Raw genomic sequence first — 18052 nt, forward strand, 5'->3', positions numbered from 1 at the left:
TAAATTATGAAAAAATATACATAAATTGTTCAGATACACTTTATCGTTGTTGCGGCAGAAATGTCGTACAGCAGGCTGATGCATAGATAACCATCAAAAAAGTAGCGATGGCTTTATTAGCACTTATTAGGCTTTTAGAGCTTTGATTTAAATATTGGGAGTAAAAATTAAAACAATGAAAGGATTTCTGGAGCTGATCCCTCCCTCTTATTAACTTCTATGACTAAGTTTTCTATGACTATGATTTGACCTATCTAACTACAGTACGAATATTATTATAAAAAGCACTAAGTCTTATTTTCTTTTTCGATGATTTCATTTCATGTTTCTTCAATGAAAAAAAAATTGCTTTCAATTATTTCTTGTTTTTCAGTTATTCCATTTCTGTCCTATTTGCAGATTTTATATTGAACTGATAGATTTTAGAAGCTTATCAGGGGAATAAATTATACCTGAGTAAACATGGTGAAACAGGAAGTATGGTATATTTTAGCGATTTTGCCATTAACTATGCTCACCTAGTTACTTGATGATAAAGTTCGAAGTCGGTATAAATTTGTGTAATATTTGTATAAATGTTAATGTGGAACATACTAGGAAGTGTAATGGACCCCTGTTTTTCGTGTTTTCCTTATTTTGAAAACGAGGATGGATTGATTTAAAAAAATATTAGCTCAAAGTAAGGAACGAGGTTGAAACTTAAGACGAGCAATAGTTTCAAAGCTACTTCATAATTTTTTCTCCAAATTATTGGGTGGGGAGGCAACTACACCCCCTTGCCCCCCTCTAACGATGCCATTAAGGAAGAGGTTGTCTAGCCCAAAAATGTCCACCAAAGCAGACAAAGCCCAGAAGCGTTATCCATAAATTAGAACACAGTATGTATGGTATGTCACTTACTGGGTTATAATATCCTCTAACGGGGGGGGGGGGGCACTCCTCGTGGTCACCCTGCAGTGCCATTTGCAGTCATGGTTTCGGTAAAAGAAAAAAATTTGAAAGGTCCACCCAGTCGCCACGTAAGCAGGATTATCCTTTTGAGAGGAATAGGTCCAACCTTTTGCATCCAGCCTACCCTTGTCAAGGAATCCCAGCTGTAAATATACATTATTTTGAGCAATTTCTCTTTTCAGATATCATATAGCCTTGGCAACATTATAAAACGTATGAACTCTTGCTTATAATCAAATTTATGATTTTCATCATCTTGCTTTGCATGCTAGGAAAATTAGAAAACTGCTAGAAAACTGACGTCTAGTACAGAGTAACTTAAATTGCAATGTATTTGAAACTGATATCTGAACCTCATCAAAATATAGGTGGCAACATAACTGTAATTATGTGTAATTTCAGATCATTCTTCATTTTAGATATTACACACCCTTGGCAATGATATTCTGTTTCATTTTACCAACAGTAGTACCAGCCATCTGTTGGGATGAATCCTACTGGGTGGCCTTTTTTGGTCCAGCCATTGGTCGGCTGGTATTTAAATTGAATGCCACGTGGATGATTAATTCCTTTGCACACATGTGGGGAAACAAACCTTGGACCTGGACAAATTGGCGTGTAAAATAGAGCAAGTCAATAGTCAATTAGACCCACCTATAAGAAGTAGGTTTAATAGTGGTAGGCGACGAATCCAAACAGATAATGGATTGCAAGAGCTAGAGCGACTCTGCTTTTTCATACATAAATCTTACATAAATCTTATTCTGACATAAATCTTACTTAGACTTACTCTGACATAAATCTTACTCTGACTCTGTCATAAATCTTACTCTGCTTTTTCAAATTTATACCACTTTATAGTGCCAAGGACACTAAAAATAAAATATTACTGCTAAAATTGGCTAGGCAAAAACTTATTCAACTAAATATTTTTAGAACCGTTCAAAGCTGGGGGGGGGGGCAACCGGGTCAGCCACACAGTGCACCGCATCTGGAGGTTGTGGCTAGGGTTTTACCTACTTCGATAAAATTTTCCCTTTGATTCGGCTTTTTTTGCTTATTTTCGAGTTTAGAAGGGGTGCTGCCATTAATTGTTTCTGGGTGCCACCAATCCTAGGAATGGGTCTGTATATATTTTAATACCGAAGGAAAGCTAGAATTAAGTTTATAGTGAAAAAATGTTCATATGAAGTTGCGCAGTTATGGTGGTAGTGAGTGCTGAATTAAAAAAAAGAATCATAGATATCAACAAAGAATGAGACAAAAACATATGGCACCTAACAGCTTTGGAACTTATTAAAATTTTATCTCTGGGTAGGCTATGAATCCGAAACTAGGCCAAACTAGGAACACCCCTTGGGGCTATGCCTAAGACTAAAAAAATCCAAACATGAATGTCAAATAAAGAGATAACTTTATCGATTCATATTCGCCTGCAGTTTGAATCTTACAGAAAAACTGTCGGCTCCCTCCCCCTCCAGAAAAATATTTGCAGAATAGTGAAAATTAAATAATGTCTCGTGTCACACAGTCTTTGCATTTATTATTAAATGACCTGAAACTATATAATAGCGGGTAGAACTTTTAATTTTGAAATTATATATATATATATATATATATATATATATATATATATATATATATATATATATATATATATATATATATATATATATATATATATATATATGATCATCATCAGTGAATGTTGATAATCTCTAATATCGGTCTTTCACGGTAGTATTTGTTCTTTTAGCGTGGCTTCTTCACCTATTCAGTGGTATGCTTGGTATAACAGCTGGAGCCCATAGGCTGTGGTCTCACAAGACATACAAGGCGGCACTACCATTAAGGGTCATCCTTATGATTGCTCAAACGACAGCTCTTCAGGTAAATATTTACATATAATTATACTGCAATAAGCCAAATTAGGTAGAATTCGAATTTAAGTATGGAATTATATCTTCAGCACCATCAGATGTAGGCCTACATTCCATCGTTAACGAGTCCTTCATTTGTGGTTTCCCAAATAGTTCTTTGGAATTGTCTTCATAAATTGTGCCATAAATATGCTACTAATTTAATCATCATAATGAAAAGAAAGAGAAAAATAGACCCCAACCTTGCCTTAAACCTTAGTTCCTCCTGTGCCTCCGGAGGTACACAGGGCGTCGGTGAGTAGTCTCCAATCGTCCCTCAGGTTAGCCACTACATATATGTCTCCCCACTCTGGAATGAGACTCGTATGGAGGGTTCTTCTGTCACGTTCATTCGTCCTACGGAGCGTGTTCTTTGGTCTTCCTCGGCGACGGGTGCCTTCCAGTTGCCAGTAGAGGAGCATTTTGGAAGTCTGTGATCTAACATACGGAGGATGTGTCCAAGGTATTACCATCTACGTTGTCGTACAAAAGTTGCGATATCTGGCTTGCCTGAGCGGGTACGGATCTCGTCGTTGCTGAAACAGTCTCTCCAACTGATTCTAAGGATTCAGCGGAGACAGTTATTCTCGAAGGCGGTAAGGTGTTTCTCCTGTTTGGAAGTTAGCTTAAGGTATTCCATAGCGTAACTCAGGACAGACTGTACATTGCTCTGAAACAACCTGAGTTTCAACTTCAGCGAGTTTATGGTGGATTTCCAGACTGATAAAAATCTCTGAAATGATTTGTTGACCAAGGCTATCCTGGTACGCAATTCTTTTTCAGAGTCGCCACTGGAAGTGACTGTACTTCCTAAGTACTTAAAGTCTGCCACCTGTTCGATTTCATGTCCTCTTAGTTAGAGTCTCAGGAATGAAGTACTGATTGACATAGCTTTTCTCTTTGGGGCGTTGATGTGTAGTTCGAATTGTTCAGCTTTCTCTGCGAATTTTTTCAGGAGTTCCTGAAAATTCTGCTTGTCGGTTTTTATGAGCCCAACATCGTTGGCGAAGTCGACGTCCTGAAGAAGTTTTCCTGCAATCCGGATTCCATGCCCATTTATCTGTCTAAAGATGTAGTCTACAACTAGGACGAAGAAGAGAGGTGACAGGAAACAGCCTTGTCTGACGCGTGTGTTGCCGCCCGATGTTTTAACACAGTATTCCGAAGAGATGACCCGAGGAGATAAAAAAGAGAAGGAAAGACAGCTACCATAGTTCTGTACAAAGAGAGAAAGAGACCCCGAGGAGATGAAAAACAGGAAAAACAACTACCATAGTTGTTTATAAAGGCACAATACTGTAAAGAAAAGTACCTGTTTCACTCACCGTACCATATGAAGCCAAATGAGGGAAAAAGAAAGACATAGAGGGAAAGAGAGGAATATTGAAAAAGAGAAGAAAAGAAAATGAAAAAGAGAAGGAAAGACAACTACCATATATCTGTATAAAGACAAAGTATTGTAAAGACAAGTACCCATTTTAGACATAGTACTATATGAAGCAACATAAGGAAAAAACAGAGACGTAGAGGGAAATAGAGAAATATTAATTTGTTTGGCTGGCATTAATTAACTCATTAAGTAGAATGTCTTCTTTTTCTGCATTGATACTTGGAGATATTAAAGCAAACCTTAGAATGGCTTAACAATAGCCCTGTGGGTCATATTTGTACGCAAGTGACCGAGGGGAGGGTCAAGATTGAGGCCTCAAAAATCCTAAATTTTCCTGTAACATTCACTGATGATACTCTCAAACAAATAATGATATGTCAATGCAAGGATGTACCCTAGATTTGTTTTCGGGGAGTTTTATTTTCTGGAGGGGGTGGTATTGAAAAGGCTTCACAAAACTCACCAAAAATTTATTTATATTGATTTATGTTACATTTGTACGAGTCAGACAATTTTTTTAGGGGGGGGGGTTCAAGCCCAGTAGCTCTCCCACTGGATACAGCCTTACGCACATGGCTCCCTTACGTTTTGGCTCCTTCCATTCGTTATAGGACGGGTTCCTTGTATTCTTTTTTTATTGATCACTGTTCACTAGTCTAAAATACTTTGGGCTAGTAATGTATCAAGTGAGCACTTCATGCACTTAAATAGATTTTTTTTTGGGGGGGGGAGGAAGTGGAGCCCTAAAATTATATAAGAAACTCAAAAGATTCCAGAATTAAGATGTTTAAGGACGAGATATGTGAGATAATATTATTTGAAGTCCAAAAGAGAGCTAAGACTCTGACAATATATTTTGTGTTCAGAAATTTTTGGATATTTTCAAAAATTTTAAGATTTGTCTACTCATTGTCTAGTATCCAACTCTTGCAAACTAGGAATGGACTGTCAACTCTGTCCCAAAGGGGATTACCTCAAAACAAAGCCTAAGAAGGGCTTTGGATTCTGGAATTGAGTCTTGTGGAGCAGTGGCGGTTCTAGGTCTGTGCACGGGAGCAGCTCTTCCCCTATTTTTATGACATCCGACATTAAATTCCTTCCATTTTATATTTTATTCCTATGGTATACCTTGCCCCTCCCATGTTATGAGGCCAAATACCGATACTGCTGTGGGGACATTTTTAATTGTCCCCGCACTTAGTTCTCCCGTTCAGACTTAGGACATTGTTCCCACGCTTACTTGAACCATTCTTATTTGGAACATTGTGGGGACATTAGTCGTTAACATTAGATGCTCAAATAGTTTATATTCTCAATACTTAGTTTATTTTGTTTTGGGAAAGAGAACTCCTCCAAATAAACTTTGCACATACGTTATGTTAATCCTGGAAACGTTTTTGCTCAAACATATTTTAATTCTGGCAAATTTTCATTATTCTTGGGAGGGACAATATGGCCATTTAAAAACAAATCTAAATAATTCATTATTTGAGAATCCTGGATTAATACCGTGCTCAACCGAATAAAGATGTTTTGAAGCTGCATTGTAAGCAGGAGTATCAGTTGGAGGGGCCAGGGGGAATTCTCTCCCTCCCTATATTTTGAAGAATACATCTTTAATGCATTGAAAGAATCCTATTTTTTGGCAAATTCATTAAAAAATAAATTTCCCCACCCTAGATTTTAAAACATTTATCATTCAATGCGTTTCAATACAACAGTTTAATTACGTTTTTGCGAATAAAAGTACCCGCTTGTTAGCGCAATTATGATGGATTAGATTTTTTTTTCTTATTATTATTACCGTTGTTATGACTCGTTGTTATGTTTTATAACAAATATCGTGTATTTATTAAAGGCAACAGGCTTTTCAGTTAGAAGTTTTTCCAGGCAACATTTTTTCTATCCTGCTTCATTCTTCATCTTTATTTAATATTTCTTAATTTTTTATCTTTACTTGCATTCTGTTAAAAGAGTTTTTATTTAATATTATCATTAGAATTTGAAAGGTGTGGTACAAAATAAGAAAACAATAAAGCATTAATTACCACTAATAAGTTTCGAAGAAAAACGTCTTTGATCGTAAGCGTCCGTGCAGTAACCTTCAGATAATTATACATAGACAATAAAACTCTTCTCGTAAAAAGAAACATCCATTTTTTAAGTGGATTTTAATTTTATTTTCCCGGTCAATAGCTTAAGTTTCCGCATACGAATTCAACTTCGGGCTAATCACATTTATCAAAAATAATATTAAGCCCTAGAAAGGAAGTTGAAAGGAATTAAGTCAAGATTATGAAAATGATTCTGAATCTTTTGCATAGATCTAGCAAACCAATAACAGGATTATTCTAACATTAGTAGTAAAGGCCTTTTGGATCCCAATACACACATATCCTTATGTACTATTTGAGTTAATAACCCCTCCTATTGGCCCTTTGCACCCCAATACAAACATATCCTGACGTACTTTTGATTTGCTAAGACTTTTCTGGCATCATTCCAAGAATATGCTTCCCGGCTTCTGAGAATTTCATGAATGATGCGTTACCTGGTATTGTGTAATCATTCATTCTGTCGGTCAAAGAAAACAGTATGATCTGTGGCAGCCCTCACATCTGGTCTTGAGGTAACAACTAGGTCATCAATATTTTTGAACTTCTAAACAGTTTTCCATTTATCTTATGAAATTAATGTCTGGTGTATGATTCGAACGTGAGACCCATTTTTATGGCACTTGGTAATAACCAAGTGACATTTAGCAATCGCCAATTCTGTCGGTCTGTCTGTCTGTCGGTCTGTCTGTTTGTCGGTCTGTCTGTCTGTCTGTCGGTCTGTCGGTCCTGGTTTTGCTACTTTAGGCACTTCCAGGTAAGCTAGGACAATGAAATTTGGCAGGCGTATCAGGGATGGGACCAGCTTAAATTAGAAATAGTCGTTTTCCCAATTTGATCATCTGGGGGGGGGGAGTGGGGAGCCGGTTAATTCAGAAAAAATATAAAAAATGAAGTATTTTTAACTTATGAATGGGTGATGGGATCTTAATGAAATTTGATTTTTGGAATAATATTGTGTCTCAAAGCTCTTATTTTAAATCCCGACAGGATCTGATGACATTGGGGGGATTCAGAGGGGGGGAGGAAACCTAAAATATTGGAAAACACTTAGAGTGGAGGGATCGGGATGAAACTTGATGGGAAAAATATGCACAAGTCCCAGATACATGATTGACATAATCGGAACGGATCCGCTCTCTTTGGGGTAGTTGAGGGGGGGGGGGAGGTAATTCTGAAAAATTAGAAAAAATGAGGTATTTTTAACTTACGAACGGGTGATCGAATCTCAATGAAATTTGTTGTTAGAAGGATGTCTTGTCTTAGAGCTCTTATTTTAAATCCCGACCGGATCTGGTGATATTGGGGGGGGGGAGTTGGGAGAGGGAAACCTAAAACTTGGAAAACACTTAGAGTGGAGGGATCGGGATGAAACTTGGTGGGAAAAATAAACAAGTGCTAGATACATGATTGACATAAACGGAATGGATCCGCTCTCTTTGGGATAGTTGGGGGGGGGGGGGTATTTCTGAAAAATTAGAAAAAATGAGGTATTTTAAACTTACGAACAGGTGATCGGATCTCAATGAAATTTGATATTTAGAAGAATATCGTGGCTCAGAGCTCTTATTTTAAACCTGACCAGATCTGGTGACATTGTGGGGGGGGGAGTTGGGAGGGGGAAACCTAAAACTTGAAAAACACTTAGAGTGGAGGGATCGGGATGAACCTTGGTGGAAAAAATAAGCAGAAGTCTTACATACGTGATGAACATAATTAGAATGGATCCGATCTATTGGGGGGGGGGTAAATTCTGAAAAATTAGAAAAAATGAGGTATTTTTAACTTACGAACGGGTTATCGGATCTCAATGAAATTTGATATTTAGAAGGATATCGTGTCTCAAAGCTCTTATTTTAAATCCTGACTGGATTTGGTGACGTTGGGGGAAGTTTGGGGTGGGGGAACCTAAAATAATGGAAAACGCTTAGATTGGAGGGATTGGGATGAAACTTGGTGGGAAAAATAAGCAGAAGTCTTACATACGTGATTAACATAATTGGAACGGATCCGATCTATTGGGGGGGGGGGGGGGGGTAATTCTTAAAAATAAGAAAAAATGACGTATTTTTAACTTACGAAGGAGTGATCGGATCTTCATGAAACTTCATATTTAGAAGGACCTCGTAACTCAGATCTCTTATTTTAAATCTCAACCGGATCAAGTGTAATTGGGGGGACATTTGGGGGGGGGGGACTGGAAATCTTAGAAAATACTTAAAGCGGTGAGATCAGGATGAAACTGGATGGGAAGATTAAAAACCTGTCTAAGATTCGTGACAGACATAAGCGGACCGGATCTGCTCTCTTTGGTGGAATTGGAGGGGGGGGGGTAATTTTGAAAATTGAGGTATTTGTAACTTACGAAAGGGTGACCAGATCTTAATGAAATTTGATATTTAGAAGGATCTTGTGCTTTAAAGTTCTTATTTTAATTTCCGACCAGATCCTATGACGTTGGGGGGAGTTGGAGGGGGAAACCGGTATTCTTGGAAAACGTGAAAATTGGGGTATTTTTATCTTACGAATAGATGATCGGATCTTAATGAAATTTGATTTTTAGAAAGAATTCATGTCTCAGAGCTCTTATTTCAAATCCCGACCAGATCGTTTGACATTGGGGGGAGTTGGAGGGGGAAATATTGGAAAAACACATGGAGTGTAGGAATTGGGATGAAGCTTGGTGGATAGAATAAACAAATGTCCTTGATACGTGATTGACAGAATCGTACTGGATTCGCTCTCTTTGGGGGAGTTGGGGGGAGGAGTTCAGTGATTTGGCGAGTTTGGTGCTTCTGGACGTGCTAGGACGATTAAAACTGATAGGCATGTCAGGGACTTGATTTGTCGTTTTCCCAGATTCGACCATCTGGGGGGCTAAAGGGAGAGGAAAATTAGAAAAAATTAGGTATTTATAACTTACGAGTGGGTGATCGGATCTTAATGAATTTTGATATTTAGAAGGACATCGTGACTCAGAGCTCTTATTTTAAATCCTGACCGGCATTAAGCCTCTTATTTTCCTTTTTAAATCAATCTATAGATTCATAGAATTTTGTTAGAGCTAATACCATATGATCTCCTGGCACTTAGCTCTTCTCGCCTCGTCACAAGTGCCATATGAGCTCTTAGCTCTTGTTTCTTAAGGTAAAAGAATGACACGTTACTTGACTGAACCAACAAGTCATTGATGATAATATATTTTAGAAATACATTTTAGGAAATCAATTATTATATTTTTATAAATACATTTTAGGCAATCAATGTATTGTTTCTGAGATGCTAGCCAACTAATGTTAAGCGTCACAATATCGTAACAAGTTAATTGCATAAAAAATTTACCTATTGGAGAAATTGTTACTCGGCTTCTGAAATTATCCATAAGAAATTTTGTTCCCCCATTTTTTTAATTTTGAATCGAACGTGAGACCCATTATTTCCTATAGTTACCCGACTAAGCCAACAAGTCATTGATGAACTTATGTTCTTAGATATACGTTCTAGGCAATGTATCATTTCTGGGATGCTAGCCAACTGATGTTAAGCGTCACAATACGGTAACAATTTAATGGCGCAATTGATTTCTCGATATATGGTAAATGCTGTAAGTGACTTGTTTCCAGGGACTTTTTTTTTGGTATTACCCCATGAATTTGCATACCACAGTGATTTGAAATGCTTACTGGACAAAGATATTCTTTTGATGTTTAATGAAACTTATTTTGAGCTCCAAAAATTGTAATGACTACAACGGATCAGATATCCTTTTTGTAATGTAATGGTCCTGAGCACGGTAGTTTTCCATTACCAGGCTTGCGTATGAGTTTGGGTCTTTAAGTTCCCCTCAAGGGCCCAATCTCCTCCTCCAGGACCACAAAAACACCTTCAGGGCCCCACTACCCCCCATTTGTTTTCAAATTTTTTTCATGTCTTAAAATAGCATTAAATATACTTATGACAAAAAAAAATCACATGTGCTATTTTAAACATACAAAATGAAGATTATATAAATATATCAGTTGTGATTATTCTATTAGAAAAATAATCTTTGCAATGATATTTTATCATTTTTTGAACTTAGATTTATTGGGGGGACTTCTAATTAATTTTGAACCTAGAGTGGCTTGGGACACAGAAATTGTTCAATAAACTGAGCATTATTCGAAAAAAATAGAAAAAATGAGGTATTTGTAACTTACGAACGGGTGACCAGATCTAAATGAAATCTAATATCTAGAAGGATCTTTAGCTTTAAAACTCTCATTATAAATCTCGACCAGATCCAGTGACATTGAAGGGAGTTGGAGGGGGAAACCGGAATTCTTGTAAAACGTCAAAATTGAGGTATCTTACGAATGGGTGATCGGATCTTAATGAAACTTGATATATAGAAGAATCGTATGTATCAAATGCTCCATATTCAATTCGAATCGGATGCGGGGACATAGAGGGTTGGAGGGGGAAACAGAAATCTTGGAAACCGGAAATCTTGGAAAATCCTTAGAGTGGAGAGATCGGGATGAAACTTTATGGGAAGAATAAGCACAAGTTATAGATACGAGATTGACGTAATTGGTATGAATCCGTTCTCTTTGAGGGAGCTGGGGGTTGTTGATTTGGAAAAATCAGAAGAATTGAGGTATTTTTAACTTAAGAATGGGTGACCGGATCTCAATGAAATTTGACATTTAGAAGGTACTCATGTCTCAGAGCTATTAATTCAAATTCCAAACAAATCTTTTGACACGGGGGGGGGGGCTGGAGGTGGAAATCGGAAATCTTGGAAAACCCTTATAAATGTCGTAGATACGTGATTGACGTAACAGGACTGGATCCGCTCTCTTTCGTGGAGTTAGGTAGTGGGGTTCAGTGCTTTGGCGAGTTTGGTGCTTCTGAACGTGCTAGGACGATGAAAATTTGTAAGCGTGTCAGGGAGCTGCACAAATTGAATTGATAAAGTCGTTTTCTCCGATTCGACTATGTGGGGGCTGAAGGGAGAGGAAAAATTAGAAAAATTGAGGGATTTTTAACTTACGAGTGGGCGACCGGATCTTAATAAATTTTGATATTTAGAAGGACCTCGTGACTCAGAGCTCTTATTTTAAATCCCGACCGGTATTAAGCCTCTGATTTTTCTTTAAAGCATTCTATTGATTCCATCAATTTTGCTAGAGCTCATACCATATGAGCTCTTTGCTCTTGGCTCTTCCAACCTCGTCACAATTGCCAAATGAGCTCTTAGCTCTTGTTTTTCTACGTGCAGCTTCTCTGGCAACAGTCATTCTTTTAGTTATTAAAAGTTTAAACAAAGAAACGAGCCACATTTACCTTGGTTAACCTCTAATATGTGTCATAAGTTTCCTAAATTCTACAAAGTTTCCTAATTCTAAATTTCCTAAATTCTACCTCTAACACGAGTTTGTGCATTTGATTGATTCACATCTATCAATGAAATAAGGCTTACAGATATTGTTAGGATTTTTATTATCCTGCCGATTGTCCAAATTTAGCTGGTAATCTTGGTTCTCATAAGTTGCAACTGGAGCGAAATCTTTCCAAGGGCAGGAAGTAATTTGTATTTGTCTCTTCTGTATTTGTAGAACTGATTACTGACTAAAAGAGGAACTAAACCTTTAAAGAGCTCTCTGCCTCTGTTCAAATTTATAGGTCTTTCATTGTAAGAAAACATTCAAGTGTCCTTTTAACGTCCATTCTACATTTTGATTAGAGGGAGAAAGAGCGGTCCACGTCTAGGAATATTGGGGGTATGGGATACCCTTCAGAAGAATGGTAGGTTTCCAGGGGCCATCCCCCCCAAATTTGTGAAAAGACAAGCCTAATCGTGTTTAGACCTGCCTAATAATTTATGTTGGGAAATAACTTTATAATTAATACCAAACCACACACTATGGAACAGTAAAGGTGGCGTGGGCTTGCCCCAAGTATTCAATTGCACGTTTTTCTTCAAGTGGTAATTAAGAAAAAATAATGTTTAGTAAATATACTACTTTGTTAACTTAAAAATGCTGTACAGTACATAATAAACAAAATATACACATCAAACAAATCTAAAATGAAGTTAGTGGTCCTGCTTCCGCGCCCATATGGTGGAGGCTCCCTGATGGATTCATGGCTCCTGGCGTGCAGGGCGTGTATTTATTTTCTTCGCTTTCCTTACCCTTTCAAACTTCAAACAAAAATAGCGATATCTTAATATTTTCCGTGTTGACGTTATTTATGTAAAAGTCTATTTTAATTTACCTGTTTGATTTATTTTAATTTAAAAATGTGAATTACCTTTTTACCTAGCACAGACATGTGTTTTGACGAAAAGAATAAGCCTGGCAACACACAAAACAGTTTCTCACAAATCATAATTTTGAAGTTCATTTAAAAACTTTCTAAATTATTGGAAAGTAAACTGCCTTCTTGCAACCCTCCCCCACCCACCGCTCGAAAAAATAGAAATGACGTCTATTTCTCTAATTAAATTTTATTTTTCATACTCTTCATCATCAAAGTGTTCCTTACTTTTAGTCTCCTCTTCCCATATGTCCAATGATCGAGACCCAGAGAAATTTGATGATATGTCTGTTCGTTCACTTATCTGAAGAATTTCTAAGGGAGATTGGGAACCACTTCCTTGTTGCTCTTCACTAAAAGATGGCGAGTCAGTGTTTTCAGTTGATGCCTTAAATGTACTTGCTTGATATGTCAATGCCCTGAAAAATTGGATTTGTGTTTCATTAGAGCTCAATAGGATGGTTGTAGTCAATGCCATATCAAGGGGGAGTTAAGAAGGTTGAGCCCTACCCCCCCCCACAAAAAAGCTTGTCAGACTCGTAGAAACGTAACAAAAATGAATATAAAATTTTTTTTTTTTTTTTTATTTTTTTCCACCCTCCCTGAAAAATTCTTTTGTAAAACACTCCTCCCCTTCAAAAAAAAATGGATATAATCCTGATTACAGTTCACTAAGGGCATTTCTGTTGCTTATAATCAGGCATAAAGGGAAATGTCCTTGAACGCACCTGCATGTTCAAGCTACCGTCCACTTGAAGAAATTGTCACTATTTGCCATTAGTTTGCTTGGTTTGAAAACCGATTGGTAATACATTTATGTACTATAACCCTCTGTTTTATATTGTTAGAAGCATCATAACTATTTCTAGAAAGTGGGTGGTAGATGGCTGTAATCATGGTCACCTGCATTGCAAACACGTGCAGAATGTTACCTAATGTTTTATTGGTTGACCAAATAACCCTCCTGATTATCTCAAATAAAGAGGAGGTTCCTGGGGTCATTTTGGTAAATGCCTTTTTTTTTTATTGAAAACATATGCTATGGGATAGGCCTTCCTTCTGATATTTTGAAGAAATGAAATAAGCTTGGGTATTGAACTTTCATAGATTTTTAGTTTTTTATATTGAACTGATCCATGAAAATTCCATTAGCCCGGTTCTCCCACCTTCTTCACACTATCAATTATTTACCCAATTACTGACCTTCTTTCTCCATTTCAGAATGACATATATGAATGGTGCCGGGATCATAGAGTTCATCACAAGTTTAGCGAAACAGATGGCGATCCTCATAATTCAAAAAGGGGATTTTTCTTTGCTCATATGGGATGGCTCATGATGAAAAAAGATAAAATGGTGATAGAGAAGGGGAGGAAGATAGACTGTGCAGATCTTTTGGATGATCCTGTAGTCGCATTCCAAAGAAGGTAATATTATTGGGAAAAGGTCCAATAAAAATCAATTTCACAGGAAAAGACCAAGTCATCGGGAAAAACTAAAGTCGGCGCTTTGGTACCCTGATCAGCCCTCTTTGGATCTAAAGTGGAAGCAGCGGTTTGATAATTCGGTTCAAAAGAATTTTGGAACTTTCTAAAATTAGGTTTGCTACTTGCAAGGCTGTACCCGGGATTTTGTTCGAGGGTTATTTTTTTGCTGGGGGGGGGGGACAAAAAACTTTAATAAACACATCGAAATTTGTTTATGTGCATTTTGTTACGTTTTTACGAGTCGGACAAACATTTCAGGGGGCGAGAGGTTCAAACCCTCTAACCCCCCTCCTGGATACGATCTTGGATGCTTGCTAATTGTGATGCTCAAGAAAATGAACAACATATTATAGATAACATGATAGTGCATACGTTGGGTACTGATGGGATCGTTACTTTCACCACCTTTTAAAATATCGTTGATACACAACTTCCACCTCTCCGCCCTAAGTGCAAAAAAAAATGTCAAGTCACTTGAATGTAGCATATTTTGTCTCCAGCGAAGTATTCGTTGTTTCTTTTACCAAGGAAAACTGCAGAAAAAAATCCCGTAGACGACACCCTTCAAAATAGTTACACCAAGTGGGAGGTGAGACTAATAATTGTTCCTAGATTTGAAAATTGTCATTTTTTGTATTTTGTTTTACAAACCTGAAAAAGCCCAGTTCCAAGATCCACTTACTTGTTCTAGAAAAAAAATCGAAAAATCTGCCCCAATTGTTTTTTTGTGATCCCAAGTTTTTACTGCCTCGATTTTAGATATTGAGATGAACAGATCTGGGTACCAAAGGCATAGTGTTACAGAGAATTCATAGACACATTGGAATGATCTTGTTAACGCTAAAATTCACACTTAATTTATTTGATGGTAATAATTAGCTTATTTCATTCCAAATGAATGTCAACTTTGGATAAAGATGGAGGTAAAAAATAAATTGAATAATTTTTTTTTTTTGGCTCACCCTACAGATGTGGACTAATGGTATAGAAAAATAATAAAAATAATTAGAATAAATAATTAGAATAAATAGAATTAGAATAAAGGATTAGAAAAATAATTAGAACAAAATTAGAATTTGTTCATTGTTTAGATACTGCAGCAAACAAATAAAGCAGCTTCAGTAGTTTTGTACATCAAGGTTTTGACAAAAGTTGAAAATAACTTAGGGAGCTGAACTTCAAGTAGTACTCCGATGAAACAAGAGGTTCTCCCGGGGTTGAATAATTGGTTCGGTTCTATTCCGATTCTTGGTTGGAAAAATGTGCTTCTTCGTCCATCAAAAATGCTTTAAAGGATACCCGCTCTCCCGAGCAAGAATGAAGCTCACAGAGTCGAATATGATGCTATGAGTGAAAATTTCCAAGAGTGGTTAGTTGTGAAACTGTTTCATCGGAGCTGCACTCCGATGAAACAAGGGGTTCTCCCGGGGTTAAATAATTGGTTCAATTTTGTTTATATTCTTGGTTGGAAAAATGTGCTTCTTCGTCCATCAAAGTGTTTTAAAGGAACAGCTTATTGTTACAAAATGTTACTCAAATTTTAGAAAGTCATCAATCCTCAATGATGAAATTAGTGCAAATTTTTTCTACGGCTACCTTTCAGTTTTAAATAAATTACAATTCCATCGACTAAAGTACACCCATTTATACTATTGTAATGGATCCCTTAGCAGACTATCAAATGATCAATATTTGTCTATCCACGTTGAATAACACAAATTGGATGCGTCATAACAAATTTGAGAATCATTTCTTTGTCAAGGAAGGAATTTCACTTGTAATAAAGTTCATGTCATCTTTTGTGTGTTTCATAGTATTTTGTAATTAAAATACCGGGTACATCAAATTAAAAATTTCAGCAAGCAAAAAATGCGGTCCAATCTTACTTTCTAGGACTGTAAATGAAAGAAAGGTTGATACGGCTAGGGCACGTTTTGCGGATGAAGAATGACAGATTGTCGAAGATTGTCCTTTTCGGCCTACCGTGTAGAGCTAAACGGAAATCAGATCGTCCTCGTCTGGAGTGGGAGGAAGTCATAAAGAAAGATTTAAAGGAAATGTGAACTTCCTGGGAGAGTGTAAAAAGGGAGGCTTTGAATAGACTGGGATGGAGGAGTGTGTGTAACTCTGTTGGCCTCAGGCGGCCTGGTGCTGCGGTGAGTTGTTAGTAGTAGTAGCAATAATTTAAAAAAATCAAAATTTCATTTGAGATTGACTTTTCCTAAATTATTTCCAAGAAATCCAGAAGATATATCGATTTTTGCTCTGCAATCCTCCAAAAGATAATTTAGTGTTTTGAATTAGTACGAGACATAATTGTTCTAGAGAAGTTTACTTTCTCACCTAGAATAGTTTTCTCTTGACACCGTGTACTCCATGAGCAAAAACGTTTTTATTGTTTTCCTGGAAATTTTAAAACTCCACTGAAGTTGAAAAAGTAATTACTGAAGTTGAAAAAATAATTCACTGAAGTTGAAAAGTAATTAATGCTCTCTCTCTCTCTCTTTCTCTCTCTCTCTCTTTCTCTTTCTCTCTCTCTCTCTCTCTCTCTCTCTCTCTCTCTCTCTCTCTCTCTCTCTCTCTCTCTCTCTCTCTCTCTCTCTCTCTCTCTCTCTCTCTCTCTCTCTCTCTCTCTGCGGTTGTAAGTCCTCTCTCTAAGTTATTAATGCCATGTACGAGAATTATATATGGTATAATATTCTATGAATTGTATTTAGTACAGACAAAATAAACTATATATGGTATGGTATGAATTGTATTTAGTATATAAAAAAAAATTTATACGTTATATCTTTATACCATAGATTAATTTATAATTATTCTGCTATTAAACTAAAAATTATATTCCATTTGTAACTGTAGGTATTTTATCACAGCAATCATAGTTAACTTGTACTGTACAGTTTACTGTGTATATTTGTACTGAAAAAACTAAAACCAAAAACAGTATTATGCAAGGGATTCGTAAATTACATGTCATCTTAAATTCACAGATAAAAGTATTTAGCTAATATACCTAAGTTTCAAGTATAATTTCTTATGTTCTTAGCATGCCATATTTATATCCTTATGGACTCAGTTTTAAAGTTGGACTGATTAAGCAAATTTGCCAAGAGCAATTTGTGCAGTATTAGTTTTGTGAAGATTAGTAGAGAAAATTTCTAAATGATGTCACTTGTATTGTTAAAATATGAGCTAAATGTTTTAAGTTTATTATTTTACAAGTGATGAAACACATGTCAAGTTTTTATCAGAGCACATTTTTTGATTTGATGGATAGAATGTCTATAATTAAAAGACAAAACTACGTATTGTCAGATTAGGAAGACTTAGGTACCATTAATTTCTTAGGTGGGGGAGGGAATTAATCTACCGGAATAAAATGAGGAAGAATGTTGGCGCTAGTTTCAGGCAGATACACGGAGGGAGAGGGGAGTGGGTTAGCTCGTCTGCACATGTAGTCTCAAGTTATCTCTTATTTTTAACATACCATGTCTATCTTGGATCTATTTTTAAAGTATTGCTTCCCACCCACAGAGACATTGTGCTTCCCTTACACGGGGTGAATTCTTGCTTACATGTCTCTAACATCTAGAACCTTATTGCTGGAGTTGTAAGCTCAATTCATTTTCCAACTGATTTTACTACCTTCCCTTTCGAAATTTCTTATGCTGAGAAGTTTTCCAGACAAACAACGGGTATCTTTTGGGCGAATTCTAATATTTCGAATAACCAAAAAAAAATATTACTAACTAATAATTCAAGTGGACCAACAAATGATTCAGTATGTATAGCTTCCATAAAAATAAATAAAAATTTCCTTCTGTTACATTCAAATCGGTGGCTAATCTTTTAGTCCATAGACTTTTCAGGAAAGACTAATAAATT

The 18052-nt window shown here is 36.6% G+C and overlaps 2 protein-coding genes across 4 annotated transcripts in view; both read left to right on the forward strand.

Annotated features, from left to right (window-relative positions):
• Positions 1-18052, forward strand: part of LOC136041046 (ubiquitin-like modifier-activating enzyme ATG7) — a 567744-nt gene that overhangs the window by 306074 nt on the left and 243618 nt on the right. The window lies entirely within an intron of this gene.
• LOC136041047 (delta(9)-fatty-acid desaturase fat-7-like) overlaps positions 1-18052 on the forward strand; it is a 62857-nt gene that overhangs the window by 35552 nt on the left and 9253 nt on the right. For all 3 annotated transcript variants that reach the window (XM_065725585.1, XM_065725586.1, XM_065725584.1), the window contains exons 3-4: positions 2708-2841; positions 13899-14104. In XM_065725585.1, coding sequence (XP_065581657.1) covers positions 2708-2841; positions 13899-14104 — 340 coding nt within the window. The remainder of the gene's footprint in view (positions 1-2707; positions 2842-13898; positions 14105-18052) is intronic.

The sequence above is a fragment of the Artemia franciscana genome, chromosome 21 (genome assembly GCF_032884065.1).
Source record: "Artemia franciscana chromosome 21, ASM3288406v1, whole genome shotgun sequence".
NCBI lineage: Eukaryota > Metazoa > Arthropoda > Branchiopoda > Anostraca > Artemiidae > Artemia > Artemia franciscana.